The sequence below is a fragment of the Alternaria infectoria genome (genome assembly GCF_024043175.1).
Source record: "Alternaria infectoria strain BMP 0036 chromosome Unknown scaffold_8, whole genome shotgun sequence".
Classification (NCBI taxonomy): domain Eukaryota; kingdom Fungi; phylum Ascomycota; class Dothideomycetes; order Pleosporales; family Pleosporaceae; genus Alternaria; species Alternaria infectoria.
Window position 1 is genome coordinate 371785 of NW_026250697.1, and position 19093 is coordinate 390877.

Consider the following 19093-nt stretch of genomic DNA (forward strand, 5'->3'; position numbering starts at 1 on the left):
CGGCACTGACGCTCAGATTATCCGCCTGGACTTCGTAGCAGATGGCAGGCGCGACTGTGGTCCTAAGCTGATACCAGGCTCTCATTCGGACACGTCGTCACTTCCCGACTTCCACCTGCACTCTTCACCTCGCACCATAGTCCCTCACTACACACAGCGGCCATGGCGGAAGAAGCGCAGACAGTCAACCTCAAGATCCTTTCACCCTCGTCTGACTTTGAGGGTGGTGTGAACCTCGCAGACGTCCCCGCTTCCACCACGGTCAAAGAGCTCCGGAGCCGCATACAGGATGCCGCGCCCTCGAAGCCTGCCCCAGATCGCATGCGCCTCATCTATCGCGGCAGAGTAGTGGCCAATGATGCCGATACACTGAGCAACGTGTTTGGCGTTGACAATGTAGGGTCGCCAACCACGTGCAGTAGACCCACGCTGATGGTGAATACAGCTACGTGAGAACAATGACCAGAGCCTCCACTTGGTACTGCGGGAGCTCCCGACTACTGGGAACCCTTCAACGTCACCCACGCCACGATCCGCGACTGTCCCGAACCCTTTCCGCCCTGCGCAAGCCCCGGCTGTACCCGCAAACCCTCTGCAGACGAACCCATTCCGCGCGCTGCCACAGGCTCGACCGCACTCGCTCCCACCACTACCACCGCACCACCATCATATCCCGGGCCAAGCAAACGCGGTTCCCATTCCTCTCCCTCTTCCCCCACAGCTGCAACAACAGTTCACGCAGGCCATGGCGCAACAGGGACAGCAGAATGACGAGCAGACCCCAGACTCGACATCTCAGCAGCCAGGACCAGACGCACAGAGACCCGCGGATGCCGCTCAAGGACTGCCCAATCTCCCTGGAACTGGCGACCAACCATTACGACGCGAAGGCGTGGGTCCCAACGGGGCGCGATGGACAGTGACATACAACCAGGTCAATATACCTGCGCAGATTCGACAGCCCGTTCCTGCATTCGGTCTTGCTCCACCGCTAGCGTTTGGTCGTCCACCCGTCCCGCCAGGCGTTATTCCCTCAATGGGTCACGACAGTACCCAGCGCTTGTTGCCACGCATCCAGACAATCTTCCAGGAAGCACAACGCGAGATGGAAAACGTGCGAACCTTGCTGCAGCCTGCGCGTCCATCAGAGACACAGACTGATCGACTTTCGCTTTCAAATACCTCTCCTCTGAACCTACCAGTTTGGCGAATTGACCACATCCGTCAACACCTGAACACCATCAACCAGAACTTGAACGTTGTCGAGCGGGCCCTCGCCCTTCTCCCTACAGAACCCGAAGTGGTAGCGCTGAGACGTTCAGTAACTGAGATTAGGGTGGACGCACTAGAATTGAACATCATACTCGATCGGCAACAAGGCGGAAGCCCCAGTCGATCAAGCATGTCCACAGCCATCAACACTCCGATTCTCGGATCTTCTTCTAGCACAATACCAGGTGCTCCGATAATGACTCCAGCTGTGCCTACTACCTCTCAACCACAGGCACAGAACACTACTCAGGCAATGCCTACAGATGCGCCAACGGAATTGTTTCTCTTATCAAGCCCTCAGGGCCCGGTTTGCGTTCTCTTCGATCAGCAAGGCACATACACCACTGCCCCCATGGTTTCGACACTTCCATTCCAGAGTTTTACAAATCAGTTTGCTCAGAACAGACAGCTCCTCAATGGACTTGGACAGCAGATAGCACAGGGAAATCCGCCCCCTAACCTTGAGCTGCACAGGCAGCTAGCCAACATGAGCCAGACCCAACGTCGGGACTGGATCCAGAATCAAAACCAAATCCAAAACCAGAATCAAAATCAAAATCAGAATCAAGATCAGAATCAGAACCAAAACCAGAATCAAAACGCGAACGTAAACGCAAACCAACCAGAAGAGAACGATCGTATGGTCAACGTCGCTGGGCATATGTGGCTGATCTTCAAGCTGGCAGCATTCGTTTACTTCTTCTCAGGAGGTGGTGGCCTCTATAGGCCTATCATGCTTGGTATCGTCGCAGGTGTGGTTTACCTAGCACAAGCCGGCATGTTTCAAGAGCAGTTCAACGTTGTTCGTCGTCACTTCGAGGCTCTTCTCCCTGTCGGAGCCTTGGCCGAACGTGTGGCTCAGCCCAACAACCAGCGCCAAACGCAACATCGAGGTAACCTATCACCCGAGGAAGCTGCGAGGAGGATACTGCAGCAGAGGAGAGATCAGAGATTTGGATGGCTCAGGGACAGCATGCGTACAGTCGAACGCGCTTTTGCGCTGTTTGTTGCCAGCTTGTTTCCTGGTGTCGGAGAGCGGATGGTCCACGCGCAAGAGGAGAGGGAGAGACTAGAAAGAGTGGCAGCTCGAGAAGAGAGGGAACGCCAGGAGGAAGAGGCGAGAAGAAGGGAAGAAGAGGCCCAAACACAGCGCGAGCAGGGAGATGAAAAGAAGACCGAGGCCGATCTCGAGCCACAAGATGAGTCGAACGCAAGTGTAGGCACCAAGGGCAAGGAGAGGGCAACGACAGAGGAAGAGGCTACTGCTCCGGGTCCTTCTTCATGATTTTGTAAAGCGACATCATTATACGGAAGTAGCAATGCTCAGACAGATACCCTTGCATGAAGTCAATACATATTTCATTCACATTGCACCCTGGAATATGTCTCATCCGGTGCTACCTACCAAATTTCGGTGTCACATCAGTTTTGTATACGCTCGCCAGCAGCGAGCCATAGTACCAGTAGAGTCTGCCATACCTTCAGTCCGATCATATCGTATTTTAAATCATGCTTCGGTATGGATAACCTCTGTCGGCGGCGGTGCAGAATGTTGCGAATGTCTGACCCGGGGCGCGCCTGCCATGTTTAAGACAAGGGTCCATACTAGCGCACAACCAGCTAGCTCACCTCCACACGTGGATTGATGCACCGAGTAGATCTCCGGCACCTCCATCTTCTTTCCTTTTTGCCTAACATCGCATCACAGGATCGGGTTTTAGAAACATTCTTTTCGGAGCCCAGCGAACAGGCCGTGCTTGCTCTACATATCCGACGCTGGAGACCACATACGGTTAGCCACACTATGCCGGCGGCTTCCATTCCAGGCAGAGGAACAGCTGTATATCATCGCGCAACATAGAGAAGCGTCAAAGAATGAATGCCAAACAAGCGGCATGTCTGAATTGCCGCAAAAGCAAAATCAAGTGTCGGCGCGAAGAAGGCGCGCCAATATGCGAGCGTTGCCAGAACGTCGGGATTGAATGCATAATTCCAGAATTTCACATTGGTCGGCAAAAGGGCGTGAAGAAGTAAGCGATGAGACATGAGGGCAGGGGCTAGACTGACTGTCATAGCAAACGATCGGGCCTAGAGAAGGCGATATACCAGGTTGAAGAAGCCATCAAAAAGAGGAAATCGGATGCAGCTACGAGTCAGAGTACGCTGCAGCAACTGCAGCAGCTTCTGAACGAGGCGCAAGGGGACGAAGACTCCAATCAAAACCCAAACACATCGCCTGCCTCAGAGGTGCATCCTCACATATCAGCGAGTAATCTTGTTGGTACTTCAAGCGACGATCAACTCGCTGTTGAAGATGTCGAAAACCCACTCCAACTCCTCGCCCGGGCCTCGGATCTGCGGATTGCAACACCACAGTCATACAACCAGAGTACCGCCAGCCCTGAAGACAGATTCAATGGTAGCCAGCAGAGCGCTTTTCTCGACGTTCACCACTTTTTTCTGCCGATGAAAGCACATCTTGATCAGGGCTCAGGCCTGGATCCCATTGATGTTGGGCTCGTAACCAAAGACGAAGCTGAGATGCTTCTACAGTAGTAAGTCATATCAAACCTCGGATCTGGACTCAAGAACGTAGCTAACGGAGTTCAGCTTCCACAAAAAGCTAGCACACACACGCTGGGGCCTCGACCCGTTAGTCCATACGTTGCCATTCGTTCGAAACCGCTCTGCCTTCTTGTTCACTACTCTTTTAGCCATGACCGCCATATTTTTACCGGAAACTTCTGCGCTGGCTAAAAGACTACTACTGCATCGTAGATTTCTAGCCGAGCAAGTCATTACCCGAAAGTACAGATCTGTTGAAATCGTGCTAGCTTTCATGGTCAGTATTCCTTGGATGCCTCCAGGGTCCCATGCAAGCGACGACGACACGAGCCTCTATCTAGCTACAGCGCTTTCGATCGCGTTAGATCTTATGCTAGACAAAGTGATAACGCCATCGACATCGTTCGATCAGGAGCTTGTCAGACAGATACCGAAGTCAGAATGTCTTCACGCAAGAAAAGCACTGGCGATGGACGGCTTTGAAGACGTCGACCCAAATTCGGAATGGGGCCAGCGACTTCTTCGCCGCAGAGAAAGGGTCTGGATTTCTTTGTTTGTCTTGGAGCGAGGAGTCTGCCTAGCCCGCGGGCGTAGCTACTGTGTCCCCAAGACATGCCTGATCCAGTACTGCGACAAGTGGCACGACCATCGATGGGGCGATGCTCAGGATGGCCCGCTTGTATCCATGGCAGTCCTCCGCCGCGATCTTGACGACCTTTTTGCTGAGGTGCGTACGCGCTGTGATAACTATCGTCTTGCCGAAATAGGGACAAAGGTCGCCCAAGAAATCGACGGGTCTATCGAGAGCTTCTTCGACAGCTGGTCTCGCGCCTGGCCCTCTGTAATCGCTGATCCGGAGAGCAAAACACTACCTCCATATGTCGAAATCCTTGTTACACACACGCGGCTTTCAACCTACTCAATGCTCCTCAACCACCCTAGCGCACCTCCAGAGGTCAAACGTTCTTTCCGAAAGTCTGCACTATCCTCGGCACTCAACGTTATGCGTGCGGCGATCCAAGGCGAGTCACGTCTCAAATCGATGCCGAACAACACCGTTACGATGATTTGCTTCGCTGCAAGTATAGCGCTCGCTTTGAGTGCACCCGTGCCGGAGGCCGGCGGAAAGCAGAAGAGCCTTGCTCCAAGCGTCCGACATCTTATTGAAGATACCGCAACAGTTCTTGAGCGTATAGGCAGCACACCCATCCACCGGAACGGGGCTTCGGTCGTCTACGGCCGCTTCTTACGCGTTCTCGTTAAGCAGGCGCCGGAGATTGAGAGGCTACCACAATTGCCAGTCCACGATCCTGCACCACCGTCGATGGCCATACCAGATCTTCTATCGCCGTCATACAAGGTGAATGATGCGATGCCTGAAAACCATACGATGGGGCCAGATCCTATATCCAGCTACTGGCCGGATACACTAGACTTCTCAGCCATGTCGTACAACGAAGTGAACGAGACTGTGACGAACTCGGATCTGTTCTCCACAGCGTTATTGGATCTTCCGTGGAACGATAGCAACCCATTGTGGACAGATTGGATGAATCTGCCGGACTTCAACTTCCCGTAAAGTAGTGCGCGATCCAGTTTGACGAGCTCTCGTTATTTTTATGGGCTTCTCAGGAACTCTGAAGGGATCCGAGACAGGCAAAGCCATCTCCCGCTGCCCAGAACCTCGCGTCGGCGCGTGATACAGCGGATGGAGACGGGACGCGTCGCCAAGCGCGAAGGAACTGAGAGAGGGGCGCGACCTCGGAAATCGCCAGAAGCTAAACCTCATGTGATTCCGCGGCAGATGAAGCCCCGCACCAAGCTCGAAAGTCGCTCCATCTTCGGTAGTTGAAATGACGCCGATGGATGTCAAATGTATGACGTTAGAGCTATTGCGCGGTCCACGCACGCGTCCGATGGCGTTCCTTCGGACAACAGTCGCAAAAGCTTTGCCCATACTCCCAGAGTCGGTGCTTCTTGAGTCTCCTTAACTGATGATTTAACTTCACTGTTCTGCTGCTTTTGTTCACGCGCGTCACAATGGATTCATTACCTTCGTCGTACCGGCTGCTCGCAGCTCTGCCAGCGCGGTTATGTTCACAACGACCTCTCCCCACACAACTACGAGCCGCACGACTCCCACCGCGATGGCGATTCACCGGTCAACTGCGAAGCATCAGTCAAAGCGCTCCCATGATCGACCGCTCTAAATCGAAGCTTTTCAAAGATGCAGATGAAGCGGTCGCAGACGTACAACCGGGGTCCACAGTCTTGAGTGCGGGCTTTGGATTATGCGGTGTTGCAGACACGCTCATCGGAGCGATGAAGAAGCGCGGCCCGCAGTCGCTACACTCCTTGACAGCCGTCTCCAACAATGCTGGAATTGAGGACGTAGGAGGCTTAGCGCTACTTACAAAAAGTGGACAAGTCAAGAAGCTCATCATAAGCTTTCTGGGAAACAACAAGGCATTGGAAAAGCAATATTTGGGCGGTGATATCGAGATTGAGCTATGTCCACAGGGTACGCTTGCGGAGAGAATAAGAGCTGGCGGTGCGGGCATCCCAGCGTTCTACACGCCCACCGCTGTCAACACGTTACTACAAGATGGAGAGATCCCCGCAAAGTTTGATAAAGACGGAAAGGCGGTGGGCTTTGGTCAGAAAAGGGAGGTCAGAGAGTTCAATGGCAAGAAATTTCTCATGGAGACTGCATTGACCGGCGATGTTGCGATAATTCGAGCGCACAAGGCCGACGAGGCTGGCAACTGTGTCTTCAGGTAAGAGAGAATTCTCTCTAGTGCTTCGAGCATCGTTTCTGACAGCGGTTGTAGATACACCACCAAAGCCTTCGGTCCCATCATGGCCAAAGCGGCCCGCCTCACCATTGTCGAAGCCGAAGAGATCGTCCCAATCGGTACCTTTGACGCGAACGACATCGACCTCCCCGGCATCTTCGTCGACCGCATCGTTCCTTCCACAGCTCCCAAGAACGTCGAGATCAAGAAGCTCCGAAAACCCGCTGCCTCCTCAGATGCATCATCGAAGAACGAGGCAGCAGAGCGTCGCGACCGAATCGCTCGCCGAGCAGCGAAGGAACTGAAGCAAGGATACTACGTCAACTTGGGTGTCGGAATCCCAACGGCAGCAGCGTCTTTCGTGCCTGACGGTGTGAAGGTGTGGCTACAATCCGAGAACGGCATTTTGGGCATGGGCCCCTACCCGACCGAAGAGGAGCTCGACCCAGATATCATCAACGCCGGTAAGGAGACAGTCACACTCCTGCCTGGCGCCTCAACATTCGACTCTGCAGAGTCATTCGGCATGATCCGTGGAGGTCACGTCGATGTCTCTATCCTAGGCGCTCTCCAAGTCAGCGCCTCTGGTGACCTAGCAAACTACATGGTACCCGGAAAGGTATTCAAGGGCATGGGCGGCGCAATGGATCTCGTCAGCAACCCAGAAGCTACCAAGGTAGTGGTCGCTACTGAGCACGTCGCAAAGGACGGATCAAGCAAGATTGTTCAGGAATGCAAGCTGCCGTTGACGGGAGCCAAGTGCGTCAGCACTATCATTACAGACATGTGTGTATTTGAGGTCAACCGGAAGCGTGGTACTTTGACGCTTACCGAGACTGCGCCTGGTGTGAGCGTCGAGGATGTCAAGGCAAAGACAGATGCTAGCTTCGAGGTTGCGCCTGATCTTAAGACCATGGAGTAGACGTTTTGTGTAGTTTTGGCGTAGCATACCCAAGTGATGATCGTTGTCAATTTCCATACACAGCCCACCATGAGTCGTGATGCAATTGTGAGAAAACGCGAACCATGCGACAAAGCTAAAAGAATTGACCGTTTTACGCGTCATTTTGATCGTCGCAGGCAGTTCGATCATCCAACAGATGTCTCATGACCCAAACAGAAAAACAAAGCATCGCGATCGCGAAAGCCAGATCGTCGGTTACCCAAAGTACAAGCTTGGTGCTTTTGGTCGCTTCCGATAACAGCGCATGCATCACAGCACGCGCAATCTCCAAAACAGGACGTTGCGATAACAGAAAAGAAGCTTCAGACTATATTTCCATCGCACCTGGGCATGCAACAAAACCGTTGACGATCTCCCACGAGAGCGGTGCCTGGGAGATATCGTCGAGTTGGCATACCGAATTTCGGGGGCAGCCAAGCTGTCCAAGTGGGCGGCTGAAAGGCTTCGCACTGCTTGGTCCACGCTCCATCCAGCACCTGGGCACAACGAAAAGCTTGGTACCGCCGATCCGCGATCAGCCCTCCACATGCGCATTCATCAACAAACCACAAAACCCGCCATGTCATACCTACATGGCTACACTCATCCGAACTGCTATCCGCGACTCCTCTCTTATCTAATCCACGTCTGATTACAAAAGCCCTCGGGAACAGAACAACATCCGCAGCTCGTACAGCTAACGCCCGAGTCAGTAACGCTGATGTCAAGCCTGCCGATCGCTTGTCTGCCTTAAGAGCGCTATGCATGGTTTGGCATGGTTCAAGCATAAGCTTGGTGCAGTCGGGGTAGCCCTTCACTCGTCGGCAGCACAACTCCGCCAATCGCACAACAGATAATCCCGATTGTGCCGTAACCCTTGCGCCCGCCCCCATGGGGTCAGCATGGGTAGCGCCGTTTCTGGGCAGTTCGGAGCGGCGGTGGTGGTTGCGGTGTACATGGCGCTACCGGGAGCCCGTTGAGGAGGGGAGGGGAATAAGTAAGCTCGTCGGTCGCGCACTCGGGGTTTCTTGTCAACGCTTTTCTTGAGCTGCGTTCTGGATTCTGTTCTGCTCTGCTTGTACCAATTGGGGTTTCTGAGGTTGTTCAATATGAGCCTGGATAAGATGCACGATGAGAAATTCGAGAACGGGAGTGGGAGTGAGCGGTTGGAGGCGGGGTTTGGTGAGGATGGGAAAGCTGCGAAGACGCTGTTGATGAAGATGGATGTCCGGTATGTTTAACTTCTTCGATTTACTACTTTCTTTCAGAAGCATGGCGCTGACATGCACAGCATCCTACCTGTCCTCGCTCTCCTCTTCTTGTGCTCCTTCATCGACCGTACGAATGTCGGCAACGCAAAGATCTTGGGTCTCGAGAAGGACATCAACATCAACGACCACCAATACTCGATCGGCCTGTGCGTCTTCTACGCCACGTATATCGCCAGTGAGCTCCCGTCGAACCTGGTGCTAAAGAAGATGTCGCCTAAGATCTGGCTGCCACTCTTGACGGCGGTGTGGGGAATCTTGATAATGTGTCTTGGTTTCGTCACCAACTTCGCGTCGTTCGTTACTGTTCGCGCATTGCTTGGTTGTGCTGAGGGTGGGTTGTTGCCGGGCATGGTACTCTACCTCACTGGCTTCTACCGCAGACAAGAGTTGGCTTTGCGCATCGGCATATTCTATACAGCAGCGTCCCTATCGGGTGCTTTTGGTGGTCTGCTGGCGCGCGGACTCAATGCGATCGGACCTGCTGGAGGTCTTGAAGGGTAAGAGACAGCCCCCCGCTTCCAACAACAACAAATCACTAACTGTATAATAGTTGGCGATGGATCTTCATCGTAGAAGGCCTACTGACCGTACTCGTCGGCGTATGCTCCGCGCTCTTCCTACCCAACTCCATCGAATCAGCCAAATTCCTCACCCCCGACGAGAAAGAGCACGCTCGATTCCGGCTCGGCGAGCAAAGCGCATCCCACGAGCGCTTCGACTGGGCAGAAGTCAAGCGCGGAGTATTCAACGTCCAAGTCTGGCTCACTGCATTGGCATACTTCGCCATCTTGAGCGGATTATACAGCTTCGGTCTCTTCCTCCCTACCATCATCAACAACGGCTTCGCCAAGGACCCCAACGAAGCACAACTCTGGACCGTAATCCCTTACGCAGTGGCATCAGTCTTCACAGTAGCCGTCGCTCTCCTATCCGATCGTCTTGCCCTACGCGGCCCGATCATGCTATGTACCCTCCCCGTTGCCATCATCGGCTACGGCGTCATCAGCTCATCCACCAACCCCAAGGTCCAATACGGCATGACTTTCCTCATGGCAACTGGCATGTACGCTACTGTACCGTGCATCCTCTCTTGGAACAGCAACAACTCCGCTGGCCACTACAAGCGCGCGACTACTTCTGCCTTGCAGCTCGCTATTGCGAACGCAGGTGGGTTTGTGGCCAGCTTCGTGTATCCGAAGAGCGAAAAGGAGAATCATTTCCATAAGAGTCATAGCATCATGTTGGGATTGCTTTGCGCGGCTTGGGTTTTGTAAGTTTTTGGAAAACTACCTCCAGTTGGAATGTTTACTAACGTCTTGATAGGATCGCTGCGAACGTTTTGTGGGTGCGGAAGATCAACAAGGATAAGGCGAGTGGGAAGTATGCTGAGTTTGAGGGTAGAGGTGATGACCGTGACCCGGATTTTATCATGGTTATGTAGATTCATCAATGAAGTGGCTACATCGTCGCCTAGTCTATTCAGATCGAGCAACGCTCCAAGCAGTGTCCCCATACTGCGTGATGTAACCCAAGGGACCGATCTAAGAATACTTCAATCCCGATGTAGGCTCCAGGGTGTTCAGTCTTTTCCTAGGTTGGCGTGCCTCCACGTCCTCATGAAGCTCAAGCAACTTGACCCTCGATGTCGTCGCCTGACGCGACTGACTTCTGCTTCTGCACCCCATCCTGACCATCCTTCAACTTCTCCTCATCGACCTGTCTCATATCCTCCTGTTCCTTCTCCCAGCCCAACAGCCATTTGCACTTGGAGTCATCAGGAGCCAGATACAAAGGACGCGTAACAGCCAGCCGCCAATACCCCATACTCCTATCACTAATGCTGATCTGTGGATCTTCGAATGTGCGTTCCAGCGCATCAAAGAAGGCTGTGCACTCAGTCTGTAAGCCCAGAACGCGGAGACACCGGAGGATGCGCGTGATGCGAAGATGGTTATGGTCGAACCTAATGGCCCAGTTGGCAAACTTCTTGCGGTGATCTGGCGCGCGGACGATGTGGTATGGAAGGGGTTTTGATGCGGAGATGTTTGTGTGGGCGCCTGGTGGGAAAGACGCTGTTTCAGACGCTTCGCTTTGCTTCGCCTCCGCTTCTGACTTGTTGGATACCATGAAGCCGTAGAAGCTGAGCATACGCTCGAAGCTTCGTCGTAGGTTTTGCCGTAGCTCACTTCGTGAACGGAACGCTTGCATCACTTCGAGGTTGATGACTGGGGCCTGTAGATGGTCAACATACTGCTAAAGTGATTGAAGATATGGTTGCATTATTGGTATACCCTGGAGGTATATGCAAGTCTGTGCTTCGACATATGTTGATTTGCACTAAGGCGAATACCTCCCGGGTACGACATCAGTAAACTGAAAGGCTTACTTCACTGTTGTATGGAGAACCCTCTGGGAGCGGAAAGAGCATCTGAACGTAGTTATGGGATGCTTCCAGCCTACTGTCTGACCATGCCAGTATCTCATCGAGTTGCCGACCGAGGGCGTCCTTGGCGCGTACATCGGGGTCGTAGAAGCGGATGATGAGTTGGCTCTTGCTAGCGGTCGCAGCCTGGCCAGCCTTTGAGGCGTCTGACAGAACCATTTTACCGCGCTTGTTGGACACAGTTGATTTGGATGTTGGTGTAGCAAACAATGTATAAATTATGGGTGAGAGGTCAGAAGTACGCAGGTAAGGCTGCACCCTCACACCTTGTACCTAGGTAGAGTGCGCCTTCCCTGGACCGGACTAGCTCCATCGCGCCTCCAGGGCTTTCCCTTCCCCGCCAAAACTGCTACAACTTGGTGAAAGAAAATGGTGCACGAATTCTGAAGTCGGAAAGTTACGCTATCATTGGATCATATTGTCTATCAATTCACTCCTGATGTAGACTGGAGAGACCTGTTCAGATTCCGCCGCGGCTGTCGCAACAGCGACGATCTTTCCGCAAATGTCCGCATGCAACCTAGAGACACTACATACTACCTGGGTAGCCGCGGGTGGTATCGCGCTAATGGTACCGCGATTGTCGTCGTCCTTCGTTCACACTCTGGCGACGTGTCTTCGCCCCATTGAAGCCCTGGAGTCCGCGGGATGAAAGCTGAACGCTGACGTCATCCGCGCAGATTGTTGAACAGCGCCGCTTCCAGGCCCCATTCACCACCCGTGCGCCGTACTTGGACGCTTGGTAGCCAGCGCAAACGCAGGGTACATGATAGACAAACCTGCTCAGCCCCTACCAACGCAGGATTATTCACGCGCTATCAGCGATAATGTTTTCCTTAAATCTGACTATGGCACTGGCGAAGACTCTGCTTGCTCAACCAAACTCCTCTGCTACCCACAACCATTTGGAAGCAACTCTCTTTGATTTAGGACCTATATCTTGATACTCACAATGAGCTCTGAAGGTATGTGTTGATGGTATTTTTTTCCGCAATTCAAATCTAACAACGTTATAGAACAGAAGCCGACACCAGAGAATGAAACCCTATTCCAGGGTTTCGAATGGAACGTCCCGGATGATCACAAGCACTGGCGGCGCCTTGCCGAGGAGCTTCCTAAGCTAAAAGCCATCGGTATTACCAACATATGGCTACCCCCTGGCTGTAAAGGTGCCAACCCTCAGGGCGTTGGCTACGACATCTACGACCTGTACGACCTCGGCGAATTTGAGCAGAAGGGTCAAAAGGGAACCAAATGGGGAACCAAAGAAGAGCTACTCGAACTTACGAAGGTCGCCAAGGAGCATAGCGTGGGTTTATACTGGGATGCCGTATTGAACCACAAGGCTGGAGCCGACCAGACGGAGAAGTGCCGTGTTGTTGAAGTTGACGAAAATGATCGTACTAAGGAGGTTTCTGATGCCTTCGAAATCGAGGGATGGCTAGGCTTCGATTTTCCGGGTCGTGGCGAGCAGTACTCCAAGATGAAATACCACTGGGAGCATTTCTCAGGTACCGACTGGGACCAAGCCACCGAGAAGAAAGCCATCTATAAGATCCTAGGTGAGAACAAAGGCTGGTCGCAATCCGTGGACGATGAGCAAGGCAACGCGGACTACATGATGTTCGCCGACATTGACTACTCGCACCCTGAGGTTCAAGAAGACGTCAAGAACTGGGGCGTGTGGATCACTAAAGAGCTTGGCTTGAAGGGCTTCCGGCTCGACGCTGTGCAGCATTTCTCCTCAAGATTTACCAATGAATGGATCAAGAACTTGCGCAAACAGTGTGGAGATGACGTCTTCGTGGTTGGCGAGTTCTGGTCAGGAGATGTCAAGGAGATGAGTGACTGGCTTGACGATATGAACCACGAGTTTGCTCTCTACGACTCGCCTCTCCTGAACAACTTCGGGTCCATCTCGACAAGCGAATCGGCGGACCTGAGGAAGGTCTACGATAATACACTCGTTCAAATGCGTCCTACCGATGCTGTTACGGTCGTTACAAACCACGACACACAACCTGGGCAGGTGATGGAGACCAAGATCGAGGGCTTCTTCAAGCCTCTTGCCTACGCTCTCATTCTGCTGAGGCAGGAAGGCTACCCATGCCCGTTCTACGGCGATCTTTACGGTCTCTCAGAGCCGCATGAGACGCCTGCTTCATGCGGTGGAAAGCTCGCTGATCTCATTCTCGCACGAAAACTCTTCGCGTACGGAACGCAGGAGGACTACTTCAACGAAGCCAACTGCATCGGGTTTGTGCGTCGTGGAACATGGGACAAGAAAGCGGGTCTGGCGTGTGTGATGAGCAACGCGGGACCGGGTCAGATCAAGATGGCTGTTGGCGAGATGCATGCCGGTGAGAAGTGGACTGACATCCTTGGGTGGGAGGAGAGTGAGGTCGAGATCGACGGCGAAGGTTATGGACTGTTCAACTGCCCAGGCACCAGTGTCGCGGTCTGGGTGCGAAGCGATGCTGAAGGGCGGGACCAATTTCCTACAAACTTCGATGCGAACGTATATCACAAAGATTAGATAGGCGTCATCTTGTTGTAGAATGCGACGGGAGGACTGCGAACACCCTGAGTGTGTATCGCCTCTGTGAAGAATTGAATACTGCGCCTGACGAACTGGCGGTGTGGACCTTATCAAGCCTCAAACTGCTTGCTTTTCTCTTATCAAGACCCTGTGCGCCGCATTCCAAGGTTGCAACTCATGGAACCTGCGGGAAGATGGTTGGGGAGATCGGCGATGAACCTTCCGCTTCGGGGCCAGCGCGGAACCAATCAATCGCGACAACGCCGACCATTTTAGACGTTTCGCGGCGTTTCTCTAGTAAGCGAGCATGCAGCGTACCCGCAGACAGTGTATACTCGATTCTCATGGTTGCAGGAGCATCTATTGACGTCTACACAACATAGCCAACGGCTCCGTGATGCCGGAACTTGTTGCATGTGACATGTGACCCCCGCGATCGCTATGTCTAGATCGTGGGTCTCGTGTCAGGGCACGCGCATCAATTTAACTCCGCTCCTCCGCTTTTCTAGCTTCTGTCGCCCTCGACGAGCCGAACACTCACAGCCCCTTTGATTCTTTTCTTCAGACGTCTACTCTGCCCTGCGTTTCTAACGACGAGCGCCTCGCTGCAGACTTCCCATGTCGCTGATTCAGCATGTTACACAGCAAGAGGGCACTGATCGCGAGGAGGCGTTGGTAGATTTGTTCTTACCGCCTGTCGACCGCCAGATTAGCCGACAGGATGCTGCGGAACGTCGGCTTTCTCTTGAGAGCGCCATCTCGGGAGCTGGCTTCTTGAGCGCACAAGGAAAGAGCGTGAGGAGAGTTATCAGTTACGACATAATACCCAAGCCGGAGGAGCTCGCACCGGGCGAGGAACCAGGAGGCTTGACGCCATACAAGGTGCCGACAGGCAAGCGTATCGGTAAGTCTGGCTGCATCGCATTCGCGTTCTGACCACTAACATGCGATTGCAGCACAGGTTATCGTAACGGTTCTTGCGTGTTGGTTCGCTAGCGGCATTGTTTTCGGTTTTGCAGCTTTGAAGCCAATTCTTATCAAGGAAGGCGTTTTCAGCAATCTGTGCACACCCGAAGAGGTGGATGCCGACGTTGAAGTTTGCTTCGAGCAAGATCTCAGGTTGAACTTCTTTTTTTCTTTGGCATCGACTACGGCGAACGTTTCTGCTCTCCCCGTCGGTACCCTGCTCGATCGCTATGGGCCCAAGCTTTGCTTCCTTTCCGGTTCTTTCTGTCTCGCGCTTGGAAGTATCCTAATGAGTCTCGCGTTTCAGATCGAGCATTTTGACGGATATACAATCGGAAACTTCTTCCTTGCCCTTGGAGGCACATTTGTCTTCCTGCCCTCTTTCCAGATTGCTAACGCCTTCCCCAAGTATGCGGGTAGCATCGTTGCGCTCGTTACTGGTGCATTCGACGCTTCAGCAGCAGTCTTTCTCTTCTACAGGCTCATGTACGATGCTAGCAACAGGGCGTTCAAACCACAGACTTTCTTCCTGGTCTACCTCATCGTTCCAGCAGCCATCGCCATCGCGCAGCTTACCTTCTTACCGACCGAGAATTACAAGACTGAGGCACAGTTAGAAATGAAGCTTCAGAGAGCTGAAGACGCTATGCGAGACGTTCATTCTTCAGATGATGAGCTACCCGATAACGAGATCTGGAAGCGAAGGAAGGCCCGTAGCTCGCGTCGTAAGGAGAGACAGAGCAGACTTGACGAGCTGATCGGAAATGAGGCGGCTCGTAAGATCCGGGAAGAGAAGGCTGAGCAGAGATTGGAAAACTCCGGTGTCTGGGGTGCACTGCACAACAAGTCTGCCAAAGACCAGATGCTGACGCCCTGGTTCATACTGCTCACTATTCTGACTGTCATCCAGATGGTGCGAATGAACTTCTTCAGTTAGTAATTCCCTCCAGTACGCTTGAACACTGCTAACATTTCGCAGTTGCTACTATCCGCGAACAGTATACGTACATGCTTGGATCAGTCAAGCTCGCAGAAAAGGTCAACGACTTCTTCGACGTTGCTCTGCCCGTCGCTGGAGTTGTCGCAACTCCCTTCTTAGGCGCACTGCTCGACAACGTCAGCACACCTGGCGTACTCTCGCTCCTCGTTATCATTATCGCCGCTATCGGAGTCATCGGCTCTATCTCAACTCTGTGGGCTGGATATGTCAACGTTCTTCTATTTGTCTTCTTGCGCCCGCTTTACTATTCCGCCATGTCTGACTACGCGACCAAGGTCTTTGGTTTCGCTACGTTTGGACGAGTTTACGGGACCATCATCTGCGTGTCTGGCCTGTTCAACTTATCGCAGACTGCAATCGACGCCCTGACGAAGGGCTTGTGGCACGGCAACCCAGTCCCAATCAACATCATCCTGGCTGCTTTGGCGTTTGTCGTAGGCACGGCACTCGTCATATATGTCTCGGTACAGGTTTACCGCATGAGGAAGAAACTCGACGAAGAAGACGCCATTACCGTGACAAACACCGAAGTAGGTTCTATCATGGAAAGCCTGCTCGAAGAGGACGAGCCGAGGTCCTACGGCACAGTGAACCGCCAGCGACAGCCATGGGAGGTTTAATACGACGGCGCGAAGCTCTACTTGTTCTTACCTCCGACACTTCCAGACCAGTTCGACGATATTCCTTCGCCGCTGTTATTACGAGTACGATTCAAATACGGCCGTCATTGAATCATGCTTCCTATACTAATTGGTCCCCTTCCTAACGTAATTAAAAGTTGTCATATCCTGTACGAGCGGGCGTTCATGTTCATCGCGTTATATTGCAGACTGTCATCAGCCGACCATCTTTGTCAACAATAGTCATCGTCTAGCGAGCGTTATGGGTACGGGTTTTCGGGTCATGTTACGTCTCATTATGTTTACGGCGCCAGATTGCGAGTCCATGTAGACTAGATTGCGATTTGTAGAAATTGTTCGTTCTCTCTAACCTCCATTTTCATCGTCCGTTGCTGTTCTTTCTACTTTGAATCAAATCCAAATCTACGCGAACCATCTTTGCGTCAAGGTTGCAGATACAGGCTGTCAAGACCTCGATACCACTTGCCCAGATGAGCAAGGCAGTGACGCTAAAATTACGCCCCTCTTAGCGCTGGTGTGGGGCTCTGCGGCCCAGCCCCCATTCTCGAGCTTTCGGTTACCGAACCCCTCACAGATCGTACGACACTTTCCATCCACCACGAGCAGGGAGGGCCGATATCGCTGCCTGAGAACGACCACCACTAATTCTAGAACCGTTACATTCGCTTGGTAAACTTGGTACCTGCGGCCGTTGTCTCGGAGCCATGGGCATGCTTTGCCTTATGACGCGTTGCGGTGGTACATCGTCTGCCTAAGCTGACATCCTCGCCGCATGCTGGGGCCTACGTCCACCGTTGTGCTGGAACAGTCGACTTGACAAGTGGTTTCAAAGTGGACCTCTGGCGCAGGTACCAAGGTATACTGCTGACGTCTCGTGGAGAGGGTTCACCTTGACTGTGCTGCAATGTCCGTCGGCCGGCCACCTGGACTTCCCAGCTGGCACACCGGTGGCTCTCGAAGCATGACAGAGACTTATTCACCCAAAACATGCAGCTGTCTGGCGTCTGGCGCGCTTTTTTAGGAGCTTCTCGTTCTCGGAAATACCCAAGGCGCATTCAATAGACTTTACTATCTGTAAGAAGAGTTGGGATGCTGGAAACGGACAAAGACGAAAGGTAGCCTGACACAATGGAGTCCTCCATGTCCTGGGAGAGGAAAAGCCTCAGCACAGCCGAGTGAGCCCCCATCTCTAAGCTCAGCATGCATCGCGAAACTCGTACTCTGTCGTCATGGCATCTGTATCCTCATGGCGTTTTAGAGCCCTCGACCCAACTCGAAACCTCAACCAGACACATGATCAACGTCGAAAGTGTCGTTTGCGTTGATGACAAGTATCTTTCTGCATGTCATCGTCATGGCCGTGTTCACGGTCTTCGCCTGGGGCCATCTTTACAACCCCAAACCCGCGCCACAGCCTGCCATTGCAGATTTGGGGCCGATGGAGAGCGACCATGCAGTACGCCTCCCTCAGTTCGTTGCGCAACACGCAGTCGAGATGGACAGAGCTGCTGACATTCTTAGACATCGAAAGGAGGCGTGGGAAACGATCAAGGGTCGATGTTACATGTTGACAGCTCCTGACATTTGTTCTACCCAGCTGCTTGGATATGATCGGTCCTGAAAACATATATGTATGGCAGTCAATCTACTTGTATTGCCCCAAGCACTTTCAACGCATCATTATTTCCTCTTCTTACATCTCCTCCTGAACACTAGGCCAACCTGAAACCATTGCCGAAGCTCGCATTCCATCATGGGTATCCGGTTTTCCCAGTGGGTTGCTCCGTCCATTGTACTTCACAGTACCCTCACATCTGCTCTCGTCGTACCTAGAGCCGCGTACAGCGGAAATGGCGAGCCTTATGGCACTGGATACATCCATCCGACCACCATAGCCGCATCATCTTCTATGGCTTCTCAGGCCTCATCCCTTGGTACGTCCTGCGTTACTTCCGGGACCATAACCATAACGCTATCAGGTTCGAGCATTGTGCCGCCGGCTTCGATAATTGGTACCTATCCTGTCGTGAGCGGCCCTACAATCACTGGTGAGAAAAAAGCAGATTCAAGTTGACGGGCAACATCTGATACTACTGCAGGTTATCCTTCAGGTCCTTCCCCGAGCTCGGTTGTATCGAGTATCACTGTAGAGTATCCGGCCGAATCATCCGTGCCACCTCCTGAGAATCCAGCGACTTCAGACTATCCTGCTGTCACTCCTACTTCGAATGTGGCTTCGTCTCTTAGCGGCGGATATGGCCCTTCCCCTGCGCCTGTCTCCCCCCACCTAAGTAAGCTTTCGAGCAGTGCGATTTCGGAGAGCACCGCAACCCCAATTAACTATAGTATGTCTTTCAACTCCATCACCTCTCGCGCATTCTACTATGTATACCCCAGACAGAGATTGTTGGAACACAGATAACTGACCTTGTGATAGATACGCCCTTGCCGTATGTCACCAACCCCGCGACAGCATCAGTAGCACCTTATCCCATCTCCTCTCTCCAAGGGGCACATGTATCACACAGTGCAGGCCCAGTTGGCACTTCACCAACTCTCCACGTACCGTATCCGACAGGAAACGTTACATCGAAGCCTCCTTCTGGAACGGGGTATCCGACGTCAAGCACCGTGCTGCCGTATCCGGAAGAAAGCGAT

General features: G+C 52.9%; 6 protein-coding genes across 6 annotated transcripts; 5 read left to right on the top strand and 1 right to left on the bottom strand.

Annotated features, from left to right (window-relative positions):
- Positions 1 to 162: 162 nt before the first annotated feature.
- Positions 163 to 5416, top strand: J4E92_005547 (uncharacterized protein; the record flags this gene model as incomplete). Its single annotated transcript, XM_051496927.1, has 7 exons — positions 163 to 396; positions 446 to 2543; positions 3269 to 3302; positions 3348 to 3827; positions 3883 to 3924; positions 4051 to 4114; positions 4463 to 5416. 7 exons carry the CDS (start codon positions 163 to 165, stop codon positions 5414 to 5416), a joined length of 3906 nt encoding a protein of 1301 aa, XP_051352587.1.
- Positions 5417 to 6030: 614 nt separating this feature from the next.
- Positions 6031 to 7554, top strand: J4E92_005548 (uncharacterized protein; the record flags this gene model as incomplete). Its single annotated transcript, XM_051496928.1, has 2 exons — positions 6031 to 6614; positions 6669 to 7554. The coding sequence occupies 2 exons, from the start codon at positions 6031 to 6033 to the stop codon at positions 7552 to 7554; spliced, it is 1470 nt and encodes a 489-aa protein (XP_051352588.1).
- A 1235-nt stretch (positions 7555 to 8789) lies between these two features.
- Positions 8790 to 10287, top strand: J4E92_005549 (uncharacterized protein; the record flags this gene model as incomplete). The annotated part of the gene is made up of 4 exons (XM_051496929.1): positions 8790 to 8806; positions 8867 to 9343; positions 9397 to 10116; positions 10170 to 10287. 4 exons carry the CDS (start codon positions 8790 to 8792, stop codon positions 10285 to 10287), a joined length of 1332 nt encoding a protein of 443 aa, XP_051352589.1.
- A 182-nt stretch (positions 10288 to 10469) lies between these two features.
- J4E92_005550 (uncharacterized protein) lies at positions 10470 to 11448 on the bottom strand (the record flags this gene model as incomplete). The annotated part of the gene is made up of 3 exons (XM_051496930.1): positions 10470 to 11078; positions 11233 to 11255; positions 11307 to 11448. The coding sequence occupies 3 exons, from the start codon at positions 11446 to 11448 to the stop codon at positions 10470 to 10472; spliced, it is 774 nt and encodes a 257-aa protein (XP_051352590.1).
- A 793-nt stretch (positions 11449 to 12241) lies between these two features.
- Positions 12242 to 13825, top strand: J4E92_005551 (uncharacterized protein; the record flags this gene model as incomplete). Its single annotated transcript, XM_051496931.1, has 2 exons — positions 12242 to 12254; positions 12306 to 13825. The coding sequence occupies 2 exons, from the start codon at positions 12242 to 12244 to the stop codon at positions 13823 to 13825; spliced, it is 1533 nt and encodes a 510-aa protein (XP_051352591.1).
- A 621-nt stretch (positions 13826 to 14446) lies between these two features.
- J4E92_005552 (uncharacterized protein) lies at positions 14447 to 16414 on the top strand (the record flags this gene model as incomplete). Its single annotated transcript, XM_051496932.1, has 3 exons — positions 14447 to 14732; positions 14785 to 15726; positions 15774 to 16414. The coding sequence occupies 3 exons, from the start codon at positions 14447 to 14449 to the stop codon at positions 16412 to 16414; spliced, it is 1869 nt and encodes a 622-aa protein (XP_051352592.1).
- Between the last annotated feature and the right edge of the window lie 2679 nt (positions 16415 to 19093).